The sequence below is a fragment of the Neopsephotus bourkii genome, unplaced genomic scaffold, assembly GCF_033783945.1.
Source record: "Neopsephotus bourkii isolate Nb327-2 ecotype Australia unplaced genomic scaffold, CSIRO-AGI_Nbou_v1 NB_1574, whole genome shotgun sequence".
NCBI lineage: Eukaryota > Metazoa > Chordata > Aves > Psittaciformes > Psittacidae > Neopsephotus > Neopsephotus bourkii.
In genome coordinates, this window is record NW_026902050.1 from 1579209 (window position 1) to 1607197 (window position 27989).

At 44.5% G+C, this 27989-nt stretch overlaps 4 protein-coding genes across 4 annotated transcripts; 1 reads left to right on the top strand and 3 right to left on the bottom strand.

Annotated features, from left to right (window-relative positions):
• Positions 1–950: 950 nt before the first annotated feature.
• On the bottom strand, positions 951–3988 carry NCBP2 (nuclear cap binding protein subunit 2). The gene is made up of 4 exons (XM_061371496.1): positions 3830–3988; positions 3517–3698; positions 2550–2688; positions 951–1987 (listed from the first exon to the last, which is right to left on the bottom strand). Exons 1-4 carry the CDS (start codon positions 3908–3910, stop codon positions 1916–1918), a joined length of 474 nt encoding a protein of 157 aa, XP_061227480.1. The 5' UTR covers positions 3911–3988; the 3' UTR covers positions 951–1915.
• Positions 3985–4828, top strand: NCBP2AS2 (NCBP2 antisense 2 (head to head)). The gene has a single exon (XM_061371497.1). It carries the CDS (start codon positions 4066–4068, stop codon positions 4339–4341), a length of 276 nt encoding a protein of 91 aa, XP_061227481.1. The 5' UTR covers positions 3985–4065; the 3' UTR covers positions 4342–4828.
• Positions 4829–7232: 2404 nt separating this feature from the next.
• Positions 7233–9593, bottom strand: PIGZ (phosphatidylinositol glycan anchor biosynthesis class Z). Its single transcript, XM_061371420.1, has 2 exons — positions 9425–9593; positions 7233–8871 (listed from the first exon to the last, which is right to left on the bottom strand). Exons 1-2 carry the CDS (start codon positions 9540–9542, stop codon positions 7310–7312), a joined length of 1680 nt encoding a protein of 559 aa, XP_061227404.1. The 5' UTR covers positions 9543–9593; the 3' UTR covers positions 7233–7309.
• A 298-nt stretch (positions 9594–9891) lies between these two features.
• MELTF (melanotransferrin) lies at positions 9892–27984 on the bottom strand. Its single transcript, XM_061371482.1, has 15 exons — positions 27487–27984; positions 25063–25217; positions 21288–21387; positions 20203–20385; positions 19742–19898; positions 18803–18870; positions 17816–18003; positions 17440–17620; positions 16388–16539; positions 15882–15978; positions 14853–15047; positions 13586–13742; positions 12403–12470; positions 12111–12298; positions 9892–11269 (listed from the first exon to the last, which is right to left on the bottom strand). Exons 1-15 carry the CDS (start codon positions 27530–27532, stop codon positions 10991–10993), a joined length of 2214 nt encoding a protein of 737 aa, XP_061227466.1. The 5' UTR covers positions 27533–27984; the 3' UTR covers positions 9892–10990.
• Positions 27985–27989: the final 5 nt, after the last annotated feature.

The following is a 27989-nucleotide window of genomic DNA, read 5'->3' on the forward strand; positions in this document are numbered from 1 at the left end:
CAAACAACTGTCAGCATCCACCTAAGAACTAAACAACACTGAAAATCCAGTCAGAGGGAAGCAATATTCATTCTCTCCATCTTGTAAGACACTAAAATAAAGGCTGTGGACAAGAGTCTCAATATAGCTTCTTTCTCTCACTGATTTTGTAAAGAAAATATAAATATAACAATCCATTTTAAATTCGCAGCTTTATTTGACAGTAACTTAAAAGTTTTGGTAATACATTTTTTTTAATACAAAATTGATATAATGAAAAATAAATTTCAGAGGTTTCCTAGAGCAGATTGTAAGCTGTAAACTCATGATCAAATGTACTATATAGAAAAAGGTAACTCTATTCAAAGTCTTGTTTGCAGACCAGCACCAAGTGATCCTGAAAATGTAGTTTTAATCCATGTGCCAAACAAGCCCAAAGCCCACCCACAACCTTGCTTCCTAAGAAAGCCAAGTCTCATTGCAGTTGCTCTTCCTCACTGTATTTTGAATTTAGAGGAACAGTTATGACTAACTGTTCACAAGAAACTGATCAAGATTTCCAAAAATATCTTCAGTGAGTAAAGATCAACTTTTACATACCTGGTATTCTGAAGTTTTTCAAGGAGTCATAAACAAGATATGTGGACAAAACTCTGTAAATTGCAATTTCCAAAGAACTCGGAAGTCCGTAAAATAACCAAACCAACCAAATCTAACCAATAATCCCCAGCCCTGTAACAGTTATTTCGTTTTAGCAGGTCAATTTCACAGATCTTGGGATCACTAATTCTTTTTATTCCTGTACCTGCAGTACCTCAAAATCCCATCACACAAAGTAGCAGCATTAATAGGACTCACAGGAAGAAGAAGGAAAAACCAAAATAAATCTGTGCAATCCTGCATTCTTTCACCATTCTTACCACATGCTCAGTAAAAACTAAAGCTCTTCCTCAAACTCAACTTTCTTTATCTTTACCTTTGTTTGTACTGCAGTTTCTCAACTAGAAAATCTATTTTGAGAACAAACTTTCTCACTATACATACAGTTCCTCAAACATCCCATTCTGGGGGCAAATGTACAATGTGGCTTCATGCCACCTGTTTAGGCACAGGAAAGATACTGTTCCTCAGATACTGAGGCTGTAGAGAGCTACCAGACAGGGACAAAATATTACTACTCCAACTGTAAAAATAACTGCAACTGTAACTCTTACACTCTCTGCATCCCACAAAGCAAAATGGTTCTGTATCATGCAATTTCACACAATTACAGGATGCTCTGTAGAAGAGGGCATGGCTGTTTTCTGCTAGGTTTGCTTCTTACTTTATGATTCCTGGGCTCACAATCTGACTTGGTTTACTGTGGCCATTCACGTAGGTGTGCTAAGAACAGCCTCAGTGTGAAAAGCTGCTCATCCAGGAACACCAGAAAAGCTGCAACTTTAAGTCTTCCCTAGAAATTGAAAGTTTCCCTAGAAATTCCACTTGTTTTCCTGGGCTTTCTGCCTTTTTCTTTCATCTCTGACACATTCCCCAACCCTCCTTTATTGCCATTCTCCACCCTGTGATACCAGTGTAAACAAATCCCAGTGACAGAAAAAAATCAAGCTTTGACAGTGAAAAAGAAAAAAAGCACCATACCATTAAGACTTTGTTTCTTTAGTAAAGTTACAGCAGCGTTTAAACACCAAAGCCTCACCCATATTATTGCTTAAAACCTCACTCCCAGGTCCTCTGTATTAATGTACTCTGCAATGCTTTGGATCCCAATATTAAAACGAAAGAGATATTGAACATACGCAATCACAGGATCAAGGGTAGTAATTTCTGTGAATTTCTAGCTACATAAATTGGTGTGCAGCAGACCTACTTTGTGCCTGATGACATTTACAACACAAATCTAGCTCTCCTGTGAGGCTGACGAGTCATTCACTATTCACTGGCACTGAACATTTTTGCCATAGCCACCTCTTCCAGCATCATAGTCTTGCCGATATTCATCGCGGACCTTACAAAGGAGGGAAAAAGGGAATTCCAGTAAAGACAAATTAAAACAATGTCTCAGAAACTGTTACAACATCAGAATAGTCAAAACGAGTTTACAACAAGTAAGTGACCACAAGGAGCTGACTGACAAGAGAAGGCAAAGCACATTATGCAGAAGGCCAGAACACAGGATAAACTAACTTCCTTTTTAACAATGCCCAGGGGGACTCTTTTAATTACAACAATCAAGGGAGGATGGCCAGCCTCATGCTTCAGGAGTAAAAGCATCTGCTACCTGCTCAACTTCAGGTAAGCTAGGTGCTGTCCTCTGTGTTCCTGACAACCTTACATTTTCTGGGCTTATTTTAAGTGTTGTCTCCCCAAGCAGCCACAAAGTTTCTGAAAGTACTTTCAACTAAATACATGAAAAAGTTATTTATTCTTGGTGGATAACATCATCACTGAGAAGATCTCTTAAACAATGACTTTGAAGTTACTATTTTTTAAGTTGCTCCGAGTGGGTTCATTCAAAACCCAGTAATTTGGCAATGCCAAATTAAAATCTAGACTGTAAAACAACTTACCTGGCCCCCTGATCTTCCACGACCATACTGTCTACCCTCCTTAAATCCTGCATCCCAGTCTGTCCTTATGATCCTGTCATCAAGTCTGGTTCCATTGATATATCGCATTGCATTTTCAGCATCTCCTCTTGCATAATACCTTAGGAATAAGTTAATGAAAAAAAAAGGGGGAGGGGGGCTTCTATTTTCACCATAGGGAAAATCAACATTGAATGGGCCAAAAACCAAGTATTTGCTTGAATCAGGTTCTTGCTTGGTTAGCTTTAAAAGCAACTGCTTTTATGAAGCTATATACACTAAAAAAACTGCTAGTGAAACAGCAATGTGCAGGAGCTCAAGAATACCAAAAATGCGTATACTGGATCAAGTTCTTCAACCACACTCACCTGTAAAAGCACAAAGCCCTATTAACAAAGCAAGAATGCAAAGCTCCACACATTCTTTGCATGGCAAAGCGCATGCTCCGTTAACATGGCAATCTTTCACCATTTTGGTGACTTTGCTGGAACCAGTAACAGAATGATCTTCAAAGATCAAAGTAACAAAGCCAACACATTACAGGGATGCCACATACCAACAGAAACTACGGGTGAGACTGTACGAGACTCTTTACTTGGGCACTGAGAATATGCTTTTACTACAGAGGCCAACTAACAAGTGTCTGGCTGAAAGCATCAGAGTGAAAGCAACCCAATAACCACCACTCGACGTGCAGGGATGTTAGAACCGCAGAACGGTTCAGGTTGGAAAAGGCTTTTAAGACAATAAATAACCTCGCGCTGCCCCCTCTCGCCCAGAACTACCTCGCACGCTTTGGCAACCGAGTAGCTCTACCCTCGGGTCATGCCCCCGTGACCCGGAGCCCGCATTTCTGCTCGCCCGCGGCCCAGCCGCTCCCGCCCCCCGCCGCAGCACCCACCGGGTCGGCCCCACCAGTGGCGGCGGGGCCGGGCCCACAGAAGGATACTCCACAAAGCAGAAGCCGCAGGGAGTTTTCTTCACTTTGTCCAGCCCCATGATGACCTTCTTGATGTCGCCGCTCTTACCGAAGAGCTCATGGATCTGCTCCTCCGTGGTGTAGAAGGAGAGGTTCCCCACGTACAGCGTGCAGCTCTTCCTCAGCAGCCGCTCCTGGTCATACCGCGTCCCCTGAGCGGCAACGACAGCGTTACCCGACGACAACCAGGCCCGGCCCAGGAGTTCCCCGCTGCCCCCACCCCCCGCGGCAGCGGCAGCGGCAGCAGCGGCAGCAGCAGCAGCGGCGGCAAGGCCCCGCTCACCCGGAAGTGCTGGTCCCGGTACTGGCTGAGGTCAACGTAGGAGTCGCTGCGCAAGACGCTCAGGGTGTCCGCGGAACACATGGCGCTGCCGCCCCTCAGCACGGTCCCTGCACGCGCCACCGGCGGCCACTAAGCGGGCAGCCAATAGCGAGGAAGGCCACGGCCCTCGCGAGAGCAGGCGGGGCAGGGTGCAGGTGTCTGCTCTCGCGAGAGAGGCCGTCTCTCGCGGGGGCGGGATGGTGCTGCGGCGGGTGCTGCTGGCGCTGCTGAGCAGCCCGCGGGTGGTGGAGAGGCTCTCCGAGTCCCGGCCCATCCGCGCCGCCGCCCGCCTCACCGCCGCCGCCATCACCCGCGGGCAGCTCAGCGCTCGCCAGGCAGCGCGGGGCCTGACCCCTTGCTTGCTGCGCCTGCGCGACGCCGTGCTCGCGGAGCTGAAGGGCAGCGCGCGGGGCTGGCCATGGCCCCCAAGGCGCGGGTCGGGTCAGGGCGGCCGCCCCGGAGCTGCGCCCTGAGCGCTGTCGAGCTGAGGGGAGCTACGGGGCAGCAGCCGGCACAGGACCCCTCCACGAGGAGAAAGAAACCGCTGGGCGCTGGAGGAGGAGCGCGGCGGAGCCGGCAGCGGGCGGGCCCCGGCGCTTGGGTGACGGGCTTCCGGCGGCTGCAGGGCCCCCCCAGCCTTTCCGGGACTGGTCGGCCCACGGGTGCGCTGCGGCAGGCGCGGAGGACCCGGCGTGACCCCGGCCTGCGAGCTGCGGACTGAGGCTGCTGCTCCACACACCGGGCGTCGCCAGGAGACGTCCCTGCGTCTGAGCGTGAGAACGGGAAGCGCGGCGCTCACCGGTGCAATGGGCTCTCATTTCAGAGTCAGCGTGCGCCCTCCGCAGTAGTCCGTAACGGGCAGAAGGGAGACTCGCATTAAACATCGTCCAGAATACTGTCAGGATTGTCACTTTCAGTGCTCGATAAGAAACTCGAAATAAACCCATATTTCTCACAGGAGTTCCTTTAACAGTTTCTGTCTACACATCAGAAATACTCCACATTTCATACAGCTTTGATACAAAAAGAGGTCTGAGTGTCGATGAGGAAGGATAGGACAATCGCCCATTTTACAGGTAGGTAAGAGATTCAGTAGTTATAGCACACCTAAAGTCTGTGGTAGCAAGAAGGGTTTACAAGGGAGTAAATGGCCAACGAATCCATCCTAATTATAAATATGGAAAATAATATATCCAGCATATTTGATGCACCGGGGTGGTTTACTTGAGTTGCTGTATCAACATCTACAAGACTAATTAACATTCTTTCGTTACATGTTTCAATATTTAATCCACCTGACTAAAAACTGAGGGGGTGATTTCCATTATTTGTATCACCCCGGGTGGAAAGAATCTTGTAAATCATCTGAGATACAGTTTCCAGCATTGCTGATAAAATTAAACTTCCCACCAGCAAAGACTTAGGTGTGCACAGATGGAAAGCCTGCATCTAGTCGGTGAGACAAAATTGGTGTATTTTCAGGCTGAGTTAGTATTTGTAGTCCAGGTTCTCTTCCTGGCTGCGTCACAGTGCAGTGATGGAGAAGTCAATGTGCTGTGGGAGGTACTCCATCACATCCCTGAACAGTTTCAAGATCTACCCCACTGAGATGACCAGAGGTCATAAGTCTTAAGCTGTTAAAGAAACCTGAAAACAGTAAGCAGGAAATGGAGTACCAGCTGTGGCACATGCTGTCATCCCAGCGTACAAGAACAAAAAGGAAATTAACATGAAAAATACATTTGGCGTCACAATGTTTTCACAACTACTTTCACTACTTCAGGAGTCACCAGTACAAAGATACATTTACCTGTTACCCCCCACCCTCAGAAACACACACCTTTAATTTACAGGCCTGCCAATAATGAGGGATGAAGGATGAGGGATGAAGGATGTGGGATGAACATGTAAGGGAGACAACACAAAATGCTTTACAAGAGAGAGTTACCTTCCTTAAAAACTTAGAGGTATGTGTAGTTTGGAAGATAAAGGTAAATCCTTCAATGGGATTTCTCCTTGCTTCCCTTTAGAGCCTGAAGTCAACCTGTATTATTATTGTCTGTTGAAAAACTGGCTCATAAGCCCTTATATAAAGCTGTGTGGATGAAGAACTGCAACAAGCATTACTACCTTTGTGAGCAGAGAGAATTCCATTGTAAGATTCATTCACAGAGAGAGGCTTGACCTACAAAGTACATGCCAAATTCTTATTTCCCTCTGTGTTGGGATGTTTCTGATCCAGAAGTTCACACAGACAAACCTGAACATTGTTAGTAGTACTATACTATTAAACATAAACATTGTTCCCAGCTGAAGCTCAGTTATTTGTATCACACTTCCAAATCAGACTGCTCTCCAGTAGAGAGCCAGGAAGTCATCTGTCATTCTCATAAGCTGATTTAATGGGGAGCAGTTTCTAAAGGGGAGGGGGGCACAGGGCTTGTGGTACCTCCCTTGGATCCTCACATGCTCCCCTGCAGCAGAACTGGGGTATCTCTAGCCAGTTTGGAGATCCATCTCGTCAAATGCATACAAAGGATCAAATCCCTCTGAGTGGCCTGTTTTCTGTTCATGCAGCTCCTTGAACCAGCTCACTGCAGGGCCTGCCCTGCACTATCGACTGTGTTGGAGCCGCGATGGAGCAGGGAAAGCTACGGGATGTGCAGCAGCAGCACGCATGGGGAGGACTACCCTGCCTGCAGTAGCTAAACAACAGATGGGCTTAATCCATCAGAATGCAGGACTCTCAAGCTGCTCCTTGCAGTACATGTGTAGCATATCTACAAGAATGGAAGTGCAGCAAGAAACATCAAGCAGGCAAAGCTTGGATTTTAGGATTTAGCACAAGTACTTAGGCTGAAGCACCTTCCATGTTCTAAATCAGATTCTGTCAGATCAGTGCTGGGGATTCTTCAAGACAGAACCACCCAAGCCTGTATTGGAGTGCTGGTGCTTACACTGTTGCTGCAGCCTGATCTAATGACTGAGTGGGGACTCTTAAGAGCCTAAAAATAAAACCTTTGTGAGACAGACTGGCTTTTCTCTAGACTTGTGACCTCTGGCAGCTAAGTTAATACCTGCTATCAGTAAAAAACACACAGTTCATAAACCTTCAGTCAGATTATGAGAACTTTCAAGAATCTCACATGGAAAGTGCTAAGCTTGAGTCACAGTTTTGGTGGGTTCTGATTTCAGTCCCTTCTAACAGGAGAATGACGTAAGTTCACATGAAATACCACAGAGGCTGGGAAACTCAAGTTTTTAGCAGGTTCTATCAGGAACTGGCTCTGTGGGTAAGGGAAGGGCATGAATAAAGAGACCCGACGGGGGGCTCCAAATGCCACTATTCATGCTGAAAGTGGGTCTGTAAAGAAGAAGGTCTTGCAGCACCTTTGGGGAGCACCCGTGAAGTCACAGACTAAAACCTTGTTTTCCTGAAATCTAAAGGCTCTGCTGATTTCTGCCTAGCTGAAGGATGTATAGTCCTAACTGACTTCTCCAATTTCTGCTTAATAGGAAGGGTATGTGTGGTGGGTCTTCCATTGATAAGTGTGGAAATATCAAAGTCTCATTCAAGAATGAGACGCCACATTTTGTAATTGTGGCCCTGATAGTACCAGGGATTACAACAAAAACATGACAGTCATTGCAGGTAAAATCATTTGCTCGCTGCTCTACTGTCTGGCAGAGGGTTTCTTCTTCAGACCCAGCCATATCAATGACTTCTATATGTGTGTCTCTCTTCTTGATATTAAGCAGAGATCGAGGAGGCATGTAGGTGTGAGCAAAAAGTAGAGTGTAGTGCCTTGGATGGCTTGAGGACTCTGGAGAATGCACGAGTTGCTCCAAGCGAAACAAACATGGTATCAGTCCTCCCTGGTGTAAGCACCCAAACAGCAAAGCCCCGAGCATATTGAAAATAACAATGATGTATTTCCACTTCATAGCTCTGTTCTGTGACGTGCTGAACAGGACTAACGGCAAGATGAGAGGAATAAGAAACCGAGGTTCTTGGTGACTGAATAGAGAGAGAAATGCCAGAGGAACAAAATAAAACAGCAGTAATGTTGGCTTGCCCTTGGAATGCACTAAGAGCCCGGATGACCCATGGTAATGTGATTTGACCCGTATTAACTGACAGATATATTGCTTTAACATTTTACAACCAGCACCAATGGCCAGAACATGCAAGATCCCAAAGAGCATCATTCCATTGACTGTAAAATGTGTAACTCGTGGGTGACTTCCGTGCAGTGCAAGATTCTGAGGATTAAGATTGTAACTGAGAAAATTGAAAGGGGTTACTATCATTTTCTCATTTAGTTGACCTATTACATCAAATAGACTGTTATTCTTAATGTTATAGAGGTTGTCTAAGCCCACAGTGGTGAAATAGAAGGTGTCAGCTGTTATGAAAACAACAGCAGTAAAACATGCACATAGGACAAGCTTCGAAAAGTGGTTTATGGCACTTTTAATGCTCCTTTGAGAGTCAATAATGAAACCTGCCCAGTAAAGCAGGGGCATTAGAGCAAATGCCAAGAACGTTGGCCTGTTGAAAAACCCAGCAGTTGTTACAATACCTATGAGAGGGCTGTGTGTAGGCTCCACTAAGCTGCTGTCAGGCTTTCTTGAGGAAACCAATACCATCAGAAGAGCAAAGAGAAGTCCTTCGAGTGTGTTGGTAAAGGTTCTTGTATAAAATACCAGAGTGACATATGATCCAGCAAGAAGCACCAGTGCTTTCCACCGATCCGCTTCCCAGGAAGGAGCTAATCGATAAACACTATAGTCAAGTATGAAAGAAAAGATTGTAAAGAGAAGGCGAGGTGATACAAGAAGGGTGTAGCTGTTGATGCAACTTGAACATATGCCCAGCTGCTGCAAAGACTTGATCACCCAGTAGGTAATGCCAGAAGTCATTAGCGGGAAAACAACTGTCCTGCAAGGAGAACTGGAAAGGAACTCCCAAGGGTAATAGACTTGTAGGTTTAAAATATCCCCTATAAAGGAAGAAAAAGAAATAAAATACATAGATACATAATAAATTTTATTTAGTAATTCAGCATTAAGGACAAAACTCAGTATGCTGAAAGACATCATGATGCCGAGAAGGCCCTGAACTTCTGAGCCAGGAGTCAACCTTGAAACGTTTAGGAGGGTACGACTGGTTTGTACAGTTTTTCAAGAACAGAAGGTAAGCCCGTTGGGGTGGAAGGGCTCCTGGCGCCGCTTGCCTTGGGCAGCGCACGGCAGAAGCACCACCCCCAAACGGCAGACCCGCCGCTGCCCTGCCGCAGGGGCCGCGCTGTAGCGGAGGCGGGAGGTTTGCCGCAGAGGAAGGGCCGTGTCCCAGCACCGGTACGAGCCGAGTAGGCGCCCGTGCATTCCGCTGTTCCGCGGAGCCCCGCTGTAGGGCTGCCGGGGGCCACGCACCCCCACCCGGTGGCCGGCGCCACCCCGCGCCACGGCCGACCGGAGCGGAGCGGGCGGAACCGTCCCTGCCGCTGCAGCCCGCGGCCCAGCGCCCCGCCCCAGCCCCGCCCGCCGCCTCACCTGCCATCACCTCGGGCGACTGGAAGAACTCGTCGGGGTGCAGGTAGCCGGCCTGCGGCAGCAGGCACCAGCCCGCCCGCAGCGCCGCGAGGAGCGCCCACAGCTCCCTGGCCCCCATGCCGGGCTGAGGCGACACTGAGACTGAGCCACCGCCGCCAGGGGGTGCGCGCGCGCTCTAGCTGAGGCGCCGCAGCGGCCACCCCGCGCATGCGCAACACTCTCCTCCCCGCAGGTGCGGCGGCGGGGCAGTGCGTCCTGAACATCAACCCATGCAGGAGCGGCCGAAAACATGAGCGGGAAACGGCAGCAGTCACAGCCGGGTGAGAATCTGGCAGTAACCGGGGTCTGGGGCTGCGGCACAGCCCCGCATCCAAACCCACCACCGGGGCGGCCGAGCTGTGCCCTGCATCAGCCGAGGGCCTTCCCAGAGCAGTGAGAAAAAAGAGGAGTTTAGGCTGAAGTCTGGATGAACTGTAATTTTCATGTTTATTTGTTAATTTCGCTTATTTACATTATTATTATCATCTGGTTCTATAAGTTTTTTATTACACGGAATGTCTTTTGATCCCAGGATCATGGGGTAGTAGCTGTAAGTCAGAAGAATGCTGCCTGCCAGCAACACAGCAACAGCTGTTGTTATTGCAGCTAGGGATAAAACCTGAATGCCACAAGCCAGTAGATACAGAAACTGTTAATCAGAACGTGAACTGTTTTCACTGACAGTGAAATACAAATTTCATGCACGGGCACCATGTGGACAGAAGGAGGACAAATACAAGTTTCTTGATGGAGACTGCATCAAACTGAAGGTCATAGGCATCTCTCCCAAGCAGTGAGTATTGGTTGAGAAAAGTGAGCACGCTCAGTGGATGCACACATTTGGCTTTGTTCTTTTCTCTGCCAGTAGGTAGTCCCCTCCAAGAATCTGTGGCCTTGTCATCCACTGACTTTAAAGATTCCCCCTACATTCTTCTGCTGGATGGTAGGGGGCCTTGCCTGTTGCTAAAGCCATATTCTGGACTGCAGGTTGTCTCTGTCCAGAGCCTGTCATCTGGGCACTCACCTCTTCTGGCAGCAGAGTTCAGGAGGAACTGCTGCCCGCAGCAAGGGTAGGATAGGATAAGCAGGGATGTAGGAGTCTGAACATAACCAGCCAAGAGGCCAGACGGAATTCACTAGACAAGATTTTTGATAAAGCTCTCCAAGATGCAGAAATTTTTCAACAGGCCAGAAACTTGGTATTCATCTACCACCACCTGGAAATCCTCCAGCCAGGGATGCTTCAACATGAGCAAAAAAGGCAGAGATGCCCCAGTTTTTGACTGGTCTTGTAAACTGTGCTGACGCTGCATTGCTGGCCTCTGCCCAAATCCCACGCCATCCACGCAGACAGGGGCAGCTTCCAGCCCCAGCCCACTCCCCTGATGAGCAAGTGCTGTTAGCATGTGCCCTGCAAAGAGGCAGGAAGAGGCATTCGAATGTCAGCACAATGTATTATCCAAATGGCTGCTATGAACAAAAGGTGGTAGGGCAGAGGTGGTCTGGGTGGTTACTATTTGGACCACGCTAGTCTGAGCATTGTGTCTGACATAAAATAAGTAGGGGAATGACAGTAGCCATGAGTAGGTATTGTCTTATCTTATTACTTGCTCCAGAGCACTGTGGTGTTTGCATCCCTTCAAGGGACTCAATATATTCACTCCCCAGCCATTCTGCATATGTCCTCCTCTCTCCTACTGGCACGATCGCAACAGCAGAATCCATAAAGATCAAGTTTCTTCCTTGAAAAGCTGAAGAATCAAACATTTTGAATCCATTTCCATTGCTGCTATTTCCAAAGTAGACCTGAAAACGAAGCAAAAATTTCACCATTTTGCAAGCAACACAAGGTGCTACATTCCCCTCAGACAACATGAAAGATGACAGGAACTGTTCTGTAGTTGAAATATTCATTCACAATTGCAGGATCTCTCTTATGCGTTTGCTTTTAGACGCTCCAGTAGATTAACACAGAATTCTGCCACTGGCAATGGCAAGAACAGCATTTGTGATTTTGTGGTGTTTTTTTTCAGTTAGTATCTGGAAGGGGCTGTATTAAAAAAACCACCAAAACAACAAAAAATCTAAGTATTGTGTAATAGATGGTTTGGCTGCACAGGAGTTACGGAAATTACTGAAGCATAACATGGAGATACTCAGTATTGCTTTTAAACTGGTTAACTTCAGTACTGACAGGAACCTAGCTGTGGCAGCCAGGCATGATATTACTAAATGGTTTACCCTGTACATGGCTGCAGCTTAAGCATACCCAGCAACATTCTGTTGCAGTCCTAGGAAAATTCCAGGATGGAAGAAGTGTTAGCATGTACTCAATTTCTTGTAGATTTCAAAGTCATGCAGTTTGGGAAAACATGTCCAGCTCCATGAAAATTAACTACTGAAACCAGTGGCTGGGCAAAAAAACAAAATAAATCCCTTGTGCAGCAGGGTGGTTTTACTACAAGAATTACATGGGCTGTATTTTACCTTCTCCATCCCACTCAAACAAAAGGGCTCTGTGCAGTGCAGATGCTGCCAGTGCCATGATGCAGGGGTCATAATATGGCAGTATAGTCCTGTTGTCTTTATCCTTGATCTGTCTTAGACCATATATAACTCCCCCATAGAATAAATGGGTTGTTAATACCTGGGCTTTGTCCAGTAGTCCATATAGGGCAAAAACGCTGGTGTCTGGGTGAACCATAACAGCCTGAGCTGGTACCTGAGCCAGATGACACTCAGCAAACTGGGTGACTTCAGCACGGGCACCATTTGGACACAGTAACTGGAAATCGCTGGACTTCAAGTTTTGGGCCCAACTATCAGTGTTTTTACCTGAGAAAAATAAATTGGCCACTGTCACTCGCTGAATGCTTTAGAGCAAAGAAACTCAAGAAAAATAACTGAATTATAATAAAGAGATAGGTAGAACTAAGTACCATCTGTGTTCTCAAACACTGTCGAGTGCTTCACGAAGGCCACATCCCCAGAGTCCTGTGCCAAGCACCTGCAGGAAATAAGGTGAAAAAATGTAATTTAAAGTGTTTTCATGTGAACTGCATTTTCTTTTTCTTAGTAACTGACAGGTTTAGAATTCAATTTTTTTTTTTTACATACATTCCTGCAAACAAATGCAGGACCCTAAGTGAATAAGCAAAACCAGCCCTTGTTGCCTTTTGAGTTGATGACTGGTAGCTAGCTCTGTTAATCTGTGAAGTACAGCAGAGGATCTGGAGTTTGCCTGCAAGGCATGTGCCCCAGCACAGCAGCTGGACACAACTAAATAGATCTGTAAAAAGTAGTCATCTATGTCTAGCACTTCCATATTTGCCAGGCAGCTGCTGCTGAAGTCTCCTACCCTGCAGGAAGAAGACAGCTTGCTGCCAGCTGTTACATGCACTGTGACCTTCAGAGGTGCAGGTCAGGAAAAGGAAGTGCTTCTTCCATATCTTAAGAGTTTCATAGTCCTTGGGTAAGGTCCTGTATACACATGTCCAACCGTTACACAAAGCATTTATTTTATTTTATACTATTTCCCCCTGTACCTTTAACAAATGTTTTGAAGAGGATTTGATATTTGGACATTGGCCATAGCTGCTTGTTCTGTTTGAAAACCTGCCTTCACATACAGGCACCAATGAGTAATGGGTAGGGAAGACCCACCTCCTGGCTCCCCATCACTCTTGTCATGGACTTAAAGCAGTCAGATTCTGGTTTCTATTTGCCTGCTTCCCTGCTAAAGCTCTTTACGCATGACCTCATCACTCAGAGTGGCAGACTGTCTGTCACACTAGGTTAAAGCAAGACTGGAGACTCATGACAATCTGCTTGGTCCTCACTAGGTGGGTGCCTGCTGCTTTGTAAACAGACATATGGATTTGGTTGTTGGTCATCTGGTTGGCTGTGGGCCAGGAAGCTGGCAAAAGCCTTTAATGTGATCTAATGCCTTATGACATACCTGTATTGCTGAAGACATCTGGGGACACACGTCCCACTTAATTTACAGCACGTGCCACCCACTGTAGCAATGATAACCACTTGTTGCTGACTGGGATTGAAAATAGATCCTCCTTGCATTTTGACAAGCTGACAGACTAAATAACAACCGTACATATTAATTACCTGAAGGCTCCACTGTAGCTGTAGTAACGCTCTTGGCTACTTGCACTGCATTTATTGTTTCCACTACCATCTCCAATACATAGTTGACAGAGTTTTGATGGGTAACTGTCCTGCTCAGCTGAAGGCACACAGCTGGCAGAGAAAAACTCACTCACAGCTAGGAAAAGAAAGCCAAACCAATATAATGAGCGAAAAGCATGAGCTCTTCATTAGAAAGCTAGTTACACTGCCATGAAGTTATAATCAATGCAGGTTTCAGTAGAACACTAGAAACATGAGTTACAGCAGCCTTTGTTTGCAGTTTGCCTACACAAACTACAGCTTCTAAAATATTTTTAAAGCACTGTTTAGATTATTATGTAATGAAACCAAAGAACTTCCTGGGAGATAGGAAATAGACAACGAAAATTAACATCTACAATCTGTGGTTGTAGATCTTTTTCTTGTTGAGCTACACTGCTCCATTACTAAAACCAGGTTGAAAATAAACACAGTAATATTCAGGACAGGGACGCATCATATACTGCAATGATATCGCAGAGCTGGAAGTATCACCTAGAGGGTGTTAGAAAGACACTGACATTCTAGAGCAAGTACGGTGGAAGGAGAGTAGGATGCTCAGAGAGCTGGAGAACACGACTCAGCAGTTACACCAGGCTGACAGCTGGGTTTGGTCAGCCTTGAGGTAAGACAACTAATAGTGTATTGCTGTCATCATTTACATAGTGGGTTTTTCAAGAAGACAGAGCCAGATGCTTCTCAGAGATGCAGAACAAAAGGGTGAAAAGCAACAGACCAAAGTTACAAGAAGGAAAATTCTGTTCAATTAGAATAAAGAATTTCTTCATACCGAGGAAGGTTGAACACTGAGACAGGGGTCCAGAGAAGTTGTGTGTAATCTCCATTCTAATTGTTACTCAGAACCTTCCCAGACCGGCCTGAGCAATCTGATCTAACTAGACCTCCTCTTGAGAAGTTGACTGGACTAGATGACCTCCAAAGGTCCCTTCCAACTTAAATTAGCCAATGATTTTGTGATAAAGGGAAGGAATCCTTCCATGTCAGATACAACATTCTCAGAATGACCCCTCCATGAGTCCACTCTGGTGGCAAACTTAAAACTTCAAACTGTTACGTTAAAAACCCAACATCCCTTCACAAACAGATAAGCTTAATATAGAGCTATGAAATATTAAAATTACTTCCCTAATGCCAGTTTGTCATTAGACTGTTAGTGGATTCTTGATAGATAGTACTGTTGTCTTACCTTGAGGAATATTGCAGTCTCTGGTCTTAATAATACCCCTCTTAATTAGTATACCAATGGGGATATTCCACCCGGCAGTTCTCCCCACTCCTGTGTGGCAGGACTTCTTCCCTTTCAGGTCACTGATGGTGAATGCATTGGTCAGATTTCGTTTCACTAATGCCACAGCATAGTATGCATTGCTGTTGTCATCAGCTTGCAGAAAAAAACAAAACACATTACAGCTTCCCCTAACCATTCCCAATGCTTAATGATCATCTACAGATCCATTACACTTATCTGTGCCAACTTCAATTGCACCAACAATCAGCTAGTCAGGAAGTATGAATGTACACGTAATTACTTTTCATTTCTACTACTTCACAGTGTTGCATTCACTTATAGCCTATATACTAGTACTGCTGTGCACTTGAACTGAATTATCTAGAGACAAACTTGAAGTGTTAATGTTAATACCAGCTTTTATAAATACATACCTCTGAAAAACATTTGGGTCATTAGCAACTTAGGAAAACTGCTTGAAGAAGTTATATTTATGTGAAAACTTCAAGCTTACATTACAATTTCCACAAGTTTTGAAGCATATTGACATTCTGCCTTAGCAACACAAGCCCTTTTGTCATTGGTGACTTTAAAGCAGGCACATTGACAGGAAGAATTTGTTTCTAACTAGAATCTAGTGTGTAAATGACATATTTCTGCTAAAAATATTTTGATTTTGTGAACACTATTTTTTCCCATTGTAAGGGTTTTTCTTCAGAACTGAAAAGACAAAGAGGTTTAAGACTCAAAACTCCCAAAGATTCAACCTGGTCCTGCAGCAGGAGAGATAAAAGTTGTCACAAACTCCCTGTAGGAACCTCTCCCATATTTATTTCCTCCTCTATCCATGCTGTGAGGATAATAATTCTCATTTCCTTTGTAAACAGCTTTTCTGGCAGGGCTTGGGAACAGAGGCTGTGCTTTTAGAGCTGTTTTCAAACAACCTGGAAAAATACAGTCTATATTTTTATTTCCTGACCTTCTTACCAGAGTAACTTTCTCCGGCAGCTGGTACAAGGCCGTGTATCTTCCCAGCTGTGTAAATATCAGCTCCACCAAGAACTACAGCATCACTTTCCTTTTTCTGAAAAATAAAGTAGAATTTAGGATTTCTGTGAAAAAACAGCAGATATGTTCCCTGCTACAGTAACACCTCCAGCATCACACCCACTGCATCTTAAAGGACAAGTCTGACAACAAAAAGCCAATATGCTGCTAAATAAACCCCCTAAAACCTGCATAAAGCATCATCAGTGAAATGGGGACAGGAGATATAATACATACAGGCTTGAGCTACATTTGCAACAATGCCCTCCTCACAACTGAAGATCACCAAAGTCTAGGCCCACCCATGTCATGTGAAGTACAGATAACCTCCTTGAAATCCAGTATTTATACTGGTCACCTAAGTGCACATATTTGTGATCCTACCCACCCAGCAGAGAGCACCTTGCATTCATCTGGTTTACTGCACAAGGACTGTAGCAGCCTACCTGGATCAGCTCCATGCACTCTTCCTTAGTGTTGGCTGAAATACACTGAATTGCTGGTTTCAAATTCTTTTTCTTAAAGGCAACAGCCATTTCACCACATTTCCAAATCTCCTCAGTGGATACAACACACCAGTTCAGGCTTTCTGGCAATGCTGCACAGAGAAGCAAATACTACAGTTCACTTTCTTTGTAGTAGACACACAAGGATACTGTCCACTGTTGCATATACACCTTATATGTTATTAAAAATGTTTACTTCTGTTTCTCTCCAGCTCACACATCTGATTAGGAACCACAGAGCTCTCCAAATTAGTGGTATGTCCACACTTCAAACCTGTCCATAGCAAAAGAACTAGAACGACTATGCTCATTTAAGTGCAGCCAGAATGTGTTAGCTGAGTGCAGCAAAACCCCACCCTGAACATAGGCTTGCTCATACCTGACAGTCATGGAGCAATGCCCAGAAGAGACATGTCAGGAGAGGAGGGGCTCTGTCACAGCACAGAGCAGTCTGGGAAGCTCAGCTGTCAGGATTATTAAGCTTTTCAAGGCATGGATTCTTACAACCTGTGTTTCTGACTTTGCCAGAATACACATCAAGTAATTTCTACATTCTTCTGATAGTATAAAAGACCATAACACTCCAGTAAAGAGCAACCGAGGATCAGCTTCTGGAGGAAATTATCTCCCATTCATACATTCTTTATAGACTAGCTGAGGATTTACACAGCAACATATTTCTATTACCCCTTGTTTGCAGCTAGGAAACAGAGTACCAGGTAGCAGTGGCATCATACCAGATTAATGTCCCTCATACACCAGAAAGGGCAGAAAATGTGTGCCTCTTGTAACACAAAGTGGGCCAATTTGCACAGGATTCTGCAATGTGATATTTCTAGGTCAAAAGATGTCCTTTCTCCAAGCTCAAAGATTAGACTGGCATCATGCCATAACACCCCAAGAGTCAGAAGAAAATAAAGCAGAATAAAGATAGTCTCTGTTATCAGCTACCTTTATTCTTGGTTATGAATAGGAATCTAAAGACAACGTACTGTTGGGGTCGCAGCTCAGAGCTTGCATGGCATGAAGATAGTCGTCACCCAGCCAGGCCTGGTAATTCTGATCTGTGATTGCAACAAGCTCTGTGGTGGAGTCTTTGAACAGAAGATTCTGTGCACCATAGGCTGCAGAGTCAAACATCTGAAACTGGGTGCCCACCCCATTAAATCTTTGCTGTAATGAAACAATGAAAGAAAAAAAAAAAAAGACCTGTCAGAAATCTCTCTACATAGGACATGTGACACTTGCATCCCCCTTCAAACCCCACAGAGCTGAAGGTGCCCAGATAATCCTGTTTTCAATTCACAGCTCAATGGGTGGGAGAACCTCTCTAAAATGCAACGCACTGCTGAAAAAATGGTGTCCTACTTGTCCCTGGTTCAGGAGATGGAAAATGACTGTCCCCTCCGTGTCAGGCCGCACAACCACGGCGCGAGCTGGGACTCGGGCCAAGTGGCAGGTCCTCCACTCTGTCACATCGGCTGTGTTGCCATTGCGGCACAGAAGCTGGAAGTCCTGGGAGCGAAGCCGCTGGGCCCATGAAGACAGACTTCTTCCTGAAATCAGACATAACGTGGTTATGGAACAGACATAAGGCCCCATGTCTGCTCTAAGCACCCCATGCACATCTGGAGCAGAACACACATCTCTGAGTGTTGCTGAACTATTCCCAACTGCAAAATATATCCCATACATCTACATAGTCCTTTAGTCTTGTATCTGTGATAAGACAATAAACAGCGTAACACTTGTGAGACTGCACTGAACTGTACTGGGTCTGCAGCACTATCAAGAGCATCCCTAAGTCTAGGACTGCATGTAACATACTTTTGGTTGTTCCCCTCCCTCCTGTAAACGTTGGTCAGATAGGCCCATAATGGACAGAGCCTTGGAACTAGATGATCTTAAGGTCCTTTCCAACCCTAACTATTCTGATTCTATGATATTAAAGTGCTGCTATGCTGAAGGCAGATTTCAGAAATTGCCAGATAGGACAGGCCACATCTTGTTAACTTTCTGCTAGTCTCTGCTGAACTCCCTGGGTAGGCAGGAGCAGTGTAACAGCCAAGGTCGGCATAAAAGTAAGAGTTTAGTGCAGCAAGTTCTTTCCAGAAGCAGCTCAAGATTCCACCTCTAACCTTTACTAAAACTATCAAGAATTTAAAATAAATAAATTCACATGGACTCCTCTATTTCTTTGTGCACAAATCCGTAGGTACATCTGTTTTCGCTATTAGAGCATTTTTTGCTGATTCCTCAATTCAAATAAATCAGTCATTTGACATTATACTGTCATTACAGACACTGTACTTCAGACCTTGAAGCCATTATTTAGCAAGCTTCTGGATTACTCACCGTCTGTATTTTCAGGCACTGTGCTGTGCTTCACAAAAGCAACTTCTCCAGCACCTTCAGCCAAACACCTAATAGGTAGAAATCCAACCACAAAGATGCATTTCAAAGCACAGCTCCCGTGCACTGGACACTGATGGCTAACAGCCAGAGGGCCTCATGCTGCACTCCATCAGACACTGACCTACTTCCCTGTGCTGAGAGTTTTGCTCAAGGCAGAGACTAGTGGCTGTCAGAGCATGAAGTAAACTATCACTGTCATTTGGTGAACAGGGACAACATGCTCAGTGCTGCCTGCAACAAACACTATGACCTTCTTTGTCCAGGATAGTTGTCTGTCTAAGGCAGTGACACAATCCTCTGGGGAACATGCAGAGAGGAGCAAGTGTTTCACATGAGCAGATTCTGTCCTTGCTCAGTTAATGCTATTACTTAGGGAGTGGGAGCTGCAACACAGCACACAGACATAAGGGAAAGATTAGCATGCAAAAACAGATGGCAGAGCAACTCGGTAATTCAGTGCAACTGAGGTGAGATGACTGAAATAGCTGAGTAGGGTGGCAATTCAGCACTCAGACTCAAAGGATCATCAGGTTTTATTGGGAAAGATACAGCCTGCTGAAAAAAAAAACCCCAATGCTCAGACTTGTGTCCCCAGCTGCTGGCCAAAGCAAACAGCAATGGGATTTCCCTGCCCACTACAGATGCTAAATATTAATTTGGTCTTAATACTCAGGTATTAATACCTGGAATCATGGGGTTAGAATTACATTTGTTCAGTCTCTAGGTTTAAAGCATGGCTGTCCTAACGCAATAGCAGATTTTCTAACAAGATCAGCTGGAAGTTCTCTGGCTTCAATTCTGTGTCAGTGGGGGGGCCTGCACATGATGGCAATGGATAGAGCATAGTGATAAAAATTTTGATAGAGCCATGATTTTTACCTGAAAGCCCCACTGTAGTCGTAGTACTGCTCTTGGGAATTCTGTTCACACTTGTTCTGCCCAGTCAAGTCCCCTTTGCAGAGCTGACAGAGGGATGTGGGATAGTTTGCACCATTTGCTCCAGGAACACAGCTTGCACTGAAATAGTCACTTACAGCTAAATGGGAAATTCGAATGAGAAAATTTTGCAATGAAAAACAAGATCCTACTATCTCATTTTAACACAACCACTCAGTACATCTGTAAAAACATTTAGAAGGGGTGAGACATTTTGTTCTTAAAAGATTGTTTCCAAGTCTAAAAGAAAAGAACCTGCAGACTTCATCAGAATGATATTAAGCCTATTCCATTCCACAAGGAGCATCAAACCGAAGGAACAGACAGACGCTACAACCACGCATTTCTGTCCACCATATAGAAATGTATTGCTGAAGAACAGGTCCTTGCCCTGTAATTCCTACCTGTTGGAAGGTCACATCCCATTGCTGCCAGGCGCCCACTGTCAATTAGATAACCCACTGGCACATTCCAGCCTGCAGTTCTGTTGATGCCTGTGTGACATGATCTGACACCCTTCAAGCTGTTGATGGTGATGTTGGAGCTCTTCCTTACCGCAGCCACAGCATAATAGGAAGTTCCAATCTCTGCACAGGAAGAAAGAGAAGAATGCAGTAGCCTCACAGCAGCATTTCAGTGAGATACTGTTAGCTCAGAACCTGACTCATGGAGATAGCCAGCTTCTGGATCATGAGACCTGCTTGGTTTTCAGAAACTGAACTGCGGTTCCCTCACCAGGGTCACGATATGGCTAACAATTGCTGCAGAGCCAACAGGCTCGCTGAGGATATCTTGGCCAGGTGACAGTGAGACCGAGCTGCAAATCAAATCCAGCTCCATCACACAGCAGTGGTGGGACACCACTGCCTGCAGACTGCTTCCAGAGCTGCTCCTTGCCTTGGGTCTCTGAAAGTTATGAGGCACATCTTCCAGCTCTGAACTACACAAACAGGTTGATGATACTGAGTCCTTAGTCAGGATGACAAGTCACCACTTAATTACTGTCTCTCTTGAAGAGAATTCAAAGCTTAAGGACACCCAGATAAGGGGCAGAACTGATCACTTCCTTTCTTCCAGCAGATAACCATATACACTACTAAAAATGAATGTAGCAATTCTAATTTATGGGATTGCCAGATAAACCTAATAACAATTTATGCTTTGCAATTCATTAATTTATCTGCAAAGTATGGAACAGAGAAGACAGTAAGCAGCAAGACAATACCAAAAAAAAAGCCAAAACAAAGGACAACCCAACAAGCCTATTACAGGAATGGTTACTTTGACGTAATTATTTCAGTACAGACGCTGCCACAGCCCTGCATCTTGTTTCCGCCACACCTTCTGTTATGGGCAGGAACATCCAAGAGGAAACCTGACCATTACCTACTGTTCAGAGCCTTCAAGAGGAGGACCCCAAAATAAAATGGAAACAGTAAAAATGGATAAAAGCTCATATTAAGTCATCTAAAAATTATTTAGAACATACCTTGATCATATACTTCCCCAACCACAGGTTTCAGACCATGCTCCTTTCCAGCCTGGTAAATCAAACGACCATTCAGTGTCACTGCATCTGCCAAATGATCCTGTGCAGACACAAGGGCAGAACACATGCTGAAGCTTACCTATCCATATTTTTCAACAGCCAGAGGCTGGACACCCATGAATTCAGGAGAAGTCACTCCTTAATCTGCATTTCTGAGTTTTCTTTTATCCAAAAAGTTCTTTTAAGGGCATTCATATTTCCAAAGAACAATCACCATGAGGGATTTTAGAACTTCAAAGCCACCTTCCTTCAAAAATAAGGCAGAAACGGGCCCTGGACTCTGATGGCCTCACTAGTCTTCATAGTCCAAAGGAATATTAGAAATGGATCCTGCAACTTGGTGTTGAATCTTAAAGCCCCTTAGTTAGGAGTTTCATTTATTTCTACAGCTAGTACCCCAAAGCTTGAAGACCTAAATAAATACATTTTGAAGTTATACACAGATAGTCTGAAGTAATGTCTTCTGGGGCTGCAAAATCTGAATGCCAAAGTATACTCACGCAAAAGCAACCCTAAAGCATGCTGGCTTGTACCTTGGCAGACAAACAGCCACACATGTGGGAGAGCGGGGGCAGATGACAGTGCATTTTGGAGGAGGAGATCATCTAAAATACCTCCCCAAAGTGAGGGAGTACAAATCTGGGGCACCCACTTCTGGGAAAGTGTCCAACAATATTGTATCTTTTCAGCTGACTGTAACACCAAGCTGGCTGGAATCCTGCTACAGATGCAAGATAGCTCTGGACAGCACAGGATGGAGCTTCCCATGGCATCAAGGACTAGAGAACTGCTAGAACACAGCTCTGACCAGCTGAGCCTGACTCACTCTGTGTACTGAACCTAGCGGAAGTCAGGAGAGGGCAACTTGCACAGAGACAAGATATGGCCAAGAAAATAATCAGCAGCTTGTCATTTTGCATTGCTATGCTAACCCCAAGTTTCTTATCAGTTTGCTTAACCTCTGGTTCAGCACTGGAGGGGTGATTAGTTTCTCCGTATCTTGGCAGTTTGCTGAGCCTTGGTTTGCACAGGGCTAAGACTATGCTGCCCAATGTAACACAGCAATTTCCCAGAGGTTGAGCCACATAAAAAGCTGGAAATTTTTCTAAGGGATCATGTGAGAGCACAGGTAATTACACTGATGTTAGCACCTAAATCAGATTTGAAGTTCCCATGTAATTTGAAATATTTTGCATATTTGGTTCAAAGGAGAAATAAAAAGATGTTTATTAATTAGCTGAAACAACAGATTTCCTTAAGAGTTGCTTCTCTTTCATAAGAGCTGAACAAAGCTCCAAAGGAACCTGGACAGGAGTTGTGTTGGGAGATATTTGCATCTTAAAGAGCATTCACAATCCTTCTCGAATAACCAGGTCTGATATTCCATCAGTGAGAGTCAGAGCACAGGACAAAAGTTTAGGAATCAAATATGGCCAGTTGTTCAGAAAACACACCTGACAGTGAGAAGAAGAAGAGGAGGTGGGAGTTAAAAGGACTTTACCCTCAGAATAAAACGGGCTTCTAGAACTGGTGGTGGATCAGGAACAGAGCAGATAAAATGGGAAAGGCTGGACACAGAAGACAAGGACTGTTTTATGTGGACATATTTCCAATGTCAGATTGGAAGGCTGAGCCTTTGAGCTCTGTTTAGCAGAAGAGCCTATCAATAGCTTGTGTATAAACAACAGCACAAGAAAGAAACAACGCCTGTTGTATTTAATGTGAAGTAGTTCACAGGCTACAGACTTCTCTTGCAGATGCATACAATCACTGCTGAGGTTGCGTATCAGCATGTGTGGGTATTTTATTTTTTCCTTGTAGCAAGCATTTGCCAATACATTTCAGAAAAGCACAGGATTATTCCATATACAATTTGGTGGGGGTTTTGCAAGTTTATGTGCCACGGTAATACCCTGTTAATTATTTTCAAAGGGACTTCATTTCTGTCTCACAACATTTGAGAATTACCTACAGAAGTACTGACAGACCTGCTGAAGAACAGCTCTGGTCACATTAAATATTGCCAGGCTCCCTAGGTTAATATTTAGACATTTCTCAAATTTTAAACACCTTCAAATAAAAAGATTTTTTACTTTATCCATGTGCTAACACATTCACAGGACCAAGTCCAAGTTATGCAGTTATAAAACAGCGTATTTCTGCCTCTTCAGCCACTGCGTCACATTCCCTTTTTGGCCTCAAGGAGCAGAGTTCAGTGTGGAAGCAGACTCGGGTTCCTCACAATCCTACACAGAGTAGGCCAGCTTAAACATTTAGCAGATTATTAGCACAAGAAAAAAAGAGGTCACAAGGACAAAGCCTCATCTGAAGCCTTACAGTGAAGATTCATGTTATCAGAAAGCTATTTACGCTATCTGCCTGCAGGTTTCTGAGTTCAGCTAATCAAGTTTTACAGGAATTCAAGGTTTCAGGTATGTGCCTGCTGCTTGCAGTGACTTAGAAATGCAGTTCTGCGTGCACTGGATGTCAGAAGAAGACACTCATCAGCCCCTTTTAACAACCTCTCTGCAGAGTCTAACAGGTCCTCCTACGGAATGTGGCCATCAGCAGCTTTAGGGAGATCTGACATCAGAAATTATTTCCTGTCTAATCGTGAGGCAAGACCCACACATGTATTTATATCTGCTCCTAACATTCTCCAATACAGTCTTGATTCCCTCACCCAAGAACAGTATTTCTCAAGAGGCAACAAGGTAGCCTTAAGTAGTCAGACAACCCTTCTGCTTCCGTTGACAAAAATTTACAAGATTCCAATTGCAGGAATTCGTTCCTTTTTCTGGACACAAAACCACTTGTCTCCTCTCCCTTCAAACTACTCTGCTGGGCCTCATTTCTGGTTCTGAACCTCTTGTCCTTGACAGGCTGCATCTTTTCCACAAAACCCTGATTTTGGGGCATTTGTACACAGGACACAAAGAATAGCACAGCCAACCATCCTCCTCTGCTCCCACACAGCCAGTGGAGACAGCCATGGCTGCCTCCATATTTCCTCCAATATCCACCTGTCGCCTCCCAGGGAATTATTTTCCATACATCATTTTGCAAAGCCACACATTCGCAGTCTTTAAAACCTTCCCCAGAGCTGTGCTCTGTTTGGAAACTGAGCATGTGCTGGGCAGCTGAATTAATACAGCTGGGTTTCCGTGCCCTCTGCTCACTCATATTGTTGGTTTGTCTTCTCTTGTACTCTGGTATTGGGAGGTTTGATTTGGCCTTACACTCATCTGTATATACAGCAATTTCCATGATGGGACCCTGAAATGGGAGTTTGATACAGAGTTTATCGAAATACAATCTACATACAGGCTCAGCAGCACAGCTTTAACTACTGCCTGCACCTTATAGCTTCATCCCTTCCTAAATATCTGCTAAATACATCTGACACAATTCCTAAACTAAAGATTAGCATCTGGGAGGAAATATTTAAGGCTTTTGCTGTGCTCCTAACAACTGGCCATATGCCACTAGCCAAAGAGATGAAATGGGTCCTTTCTGACATTCAGGTTCATATGTGCACCTTTATGACTTTTTCAGAACCTATACTTTGATTTTTCACAGACATGAATGCCAGGAAGCGTATGGTGAGCTGCCTGGATCATGAGACACTTACTGCAGAGCTGTGTACATCACCACTCAATTATTGTGAGGCACATAAGGAATTAAATCAATGACACTGTGGTCACTCACAACTCACCTTGATCATCTGGGTACAGTTAGCAGCTGACCCCCCCTCTGTACACTCTAGAGGCGGAAGGATGCCAGCCCTGCCAAAGGCCTTACTCATGTCATTACACTTGGAAAGTTCTTGCTTAGAAACAGTGCACCACCGGACACGTTCCAGGCTGAGAGCTGCGAAAAACAACATCAAGAGAAAACATTAAAAAAAACACATCAGTGCCTTCGTTACAGAGCTTACATTTTAAAGGTTCCTGAATAGCCAAACTTTCATTCCATTCCTCCACCCAAAACACAAAGAAAGCAGGGCTCTTTCAACTCTGAGTCTTTAGAGACAATTCCCACTTTCATCCAGATTAACATGAAGTTTTTTGGACTAGAAATAGAATAGGCTTATACTCAGATACTGAAACCCCATGACATTTGTTTCTAGCATAAGCAATACGGGTACTGTGGAACAGGTCAGGGTGTCCGGACCTTTCTTAAACCTTGCAGAATACATCATCTTTTCTTGACTCAAAAGTATTTGAAATGATTATTTAAAATGGTATGCTAGAAAAGCAAAGAGACTGGTCAAACTGTCTCAAGCACTAGTAGTTAGTACCTGGCATCCTGCCCCAGCCCTTTCTGGTCTGAATAAAGAAAGCGATCTTAGGTGCTCAAGAGCCTTGCCTATTACAAAACACAGAAAAGTAAACTTGCCCCTTCAAAACACTTTTATAAGAGGCCATTTTCACAGTCACAAAATGGGAGGGTGGTTCCATGAAAGACTCAAGTTTAGTAGTGGAGATTTCATTCATCAGTGAAGAAGGGTGTCTTTCAGCAGGCCCAAACACTATCCTTTTATGTGCCAAAGCCACAAACACTTGGTTACTTTTTTAAGGATATGCACAAACAGGGCAGCTGTACCCAAAATAAATATGAAAGCATGGTTTATGCTGACAAACAGGCAACAGATCATTTTTGTAAGCAGAGGGCAGCACGTTCCATTGCTTTTCTACAACTTCAATTTGGAGCCTACTGTGAGTTGTCATGTACTTGTTTTGCACCTGATACTGGAACAGAGGCTTTGGCTTGCTGTTCCACTGCAACTCAGAGCCAACTCTACTGCTGTCAACAAACATCAGGTCAGGCTTGGAAAGCTTACAGGAAGCTTTCATGGCAGCATGTGCCAGTAGAGGGAGAAACAACTGCCCGCCTCTGAGTTACAGGAAATCTGACAACCAAGAAGGTTAGAAAAAAGAAAGGTACAACAGGGTCATGGCAAGAAGGCACCTCATGGAAACAACATCTGCCTCATCCACCTTAGTGAAATTTTCACCATTAATTTCTTGGGGCAGGAGGAAGAACCTTGGCTTTTCCTTCTAAACACAAGCAAATGAAAATTGGGGTCTCAGTATCCCAGTAAGAGACATTCTTTGGCTTCAGCATTCTGGTTTTAAACACACACGATACTACATGAATTGTTATGAAGAAATCATTATCCATGTACACCTGAAACATGAATCAAACCTCTGCATTTCAGCCAAAATAGTGAAACAGCATGAATCTGTTGCATTTTTCCTCACTCATCTGAAAGAGGCAATTAATTTACCCTTTCCTAAACTGTTGAACTGTTGTTTTCATCCTGGGCAATTTCCTGTGTCCCTCCTTAAAAGTCAACCCAATTGAAAAGGGTTTGAGCACAAAGCCTCTAGTCAGCTTCTCTTTCTATTGCCAAGCAAGAACATCTTGAAACAGCAGATCAGTCTCTGAACCCACAGACCCTTCTGTATATGTGATGTACATATAGCGTGAAATGACAGGAGCTGGCAACTTCCTTCTGAAATACACTGGAGGTCCTAAACTCACACACAACTTTAACAGTGGCAAACATCCAAAGAACTCCATTACTGAAAGTAACAGTACAAATTGCCTAACATCAAATGGCCACTAATAAATACACTGGGAAGGAATTTCAACAGAAACCATTGGCGGGGGGGGAAGCATGAACTAGGAAAAATTCTTTTTGGAGAACTTCTGAGTGCTTCAGAAAGAGCATCTACACTGCCGGTGACAGTAAAAGCATTCACCATTAGAATTTGGGAGTGACAGGAGAGAGCCAATGCACCACACAGCACACAAGTGGAATAAGGTAATTATTTCTATTTTTACAAAATACATGTCATAGAACTGTTCACAATTGTAAGAAGCAGACACCACTGAACCAAAAGAAGTAGTTTAAGTGCTGAGTAAATGCAACATTTAAAACCAACGAGTCAAGACACGTACATGGTATCCAATAGACTTTTTCTACTCCTTTTCTATTTTTACTATTCATTCTTTCAATTTCTTTTCCTGGCCATATGAGATTGGTTCTGAAACAGTTCCAGTTTCCCTCTGCTCTCTCACATCACATAGAAGGCAACCCCAAAGACAGCAACAGTTTTTGGAGGGCACTTACCAGCATGAAAGAAGAGAAGACAGAAGACACTTCTAGTGCACTTCATGGTGAAAATTTTGGGATTTGTGCTTTTTTCGAGCCTTCAAAACCCCCTGAGACCACGGCTTCTGCAAGCGTGCTCTCCCCAGCCTGCTCTTCAGTGAAAATCAGCAGCATTCAATTGCAGGTGCACTTTGTTCAACAATTTATCTTGCTTACCTTGGCACACGTCACCTCGTGATGACCACAAAGTGGGGAAAAAAAGCCTATCTCTCTTCACATTGCCCTACACTTGCAAAAACATTAAGACTGGGAAATTGCAAAATATCTGAGGCACCAATGAGAGGCTGTTACTTCTTTAGCACCACTTACAGACTTAGATAAACAGCTACACCCCAGTGCTAGGGGTAAGACAAGGCTGTATAAAGAAATCCTCATTTTGATTTCTGTGTATTCCCTACGTGTTTGGGCTCAGGAAGCAAAAGTAGATTCAATCCGACTTCATCTGACAGAGCTGATGGTCA

Coding starts and splice junctions, on each gene's coding strand:
- PIGZ (XM_061371420.1), bottom strand. CDS start 9,542: ATGGGGGCCAGGGAGCTGTGGGCGCTCCTCGCGGCGCTGCGGGCGGGC. Junction 8,872..9,424: donor GTCGCCCGAGGTGATGGCAG/GTGAGGCGGCGG, acceptor CTTCCTTTATAG/GGGATATTTTAAACCTACAA.
- MELTF (XM_061371482.1), bottom strand. CDS start 27,532: ATGAAGTGCACTAGAAGTGTCTTCTGTCTTCTCTTCTTTCATGCTG. Junction 13,743..14,852: donor AGACTGCAATATTCCTCAAG/GTAAGACAACAG, acceptor TTCTTTTCCTAG/CTGTGAGTGAGTTTTTCTCT. Junction 12,299..12,402: donor AGTGTTTGAGAACACAGATG/GTACTTAGTTCT, acceptor TATTTTTCTCAG/GTAAAAACACTGATAGTTGG.
- NCBP2 (XM_061371496.1), bottom strand. CDS start 3,910: ATGTGTTCCGCGGACACCCTGAGCGTCTTGCGCAGCGACTCCTACGTT. Junction 2,689..3,516: donor TGCGGCTTCTGCTTTGTGGA/GTATCCTTCTGT, acceptor CTTATTCCTAAG/GTATTATGCAAGAGGAGATG. Junction 1,988..2,549: donor GTGGAAGATCAGGGGGCCAG/GTAAGTTGTTTT, acceptor CTCCTTTGTAAG/GTCCGCGATGAATATCGGCA.
- NCBP2AS2 (XM_061371497.1), top strand. CDS start 4,066: ATGGTGCTGCGGCGGGTGCTGCTGGCGCTGCTGAGCAGCCCGCGGGTG.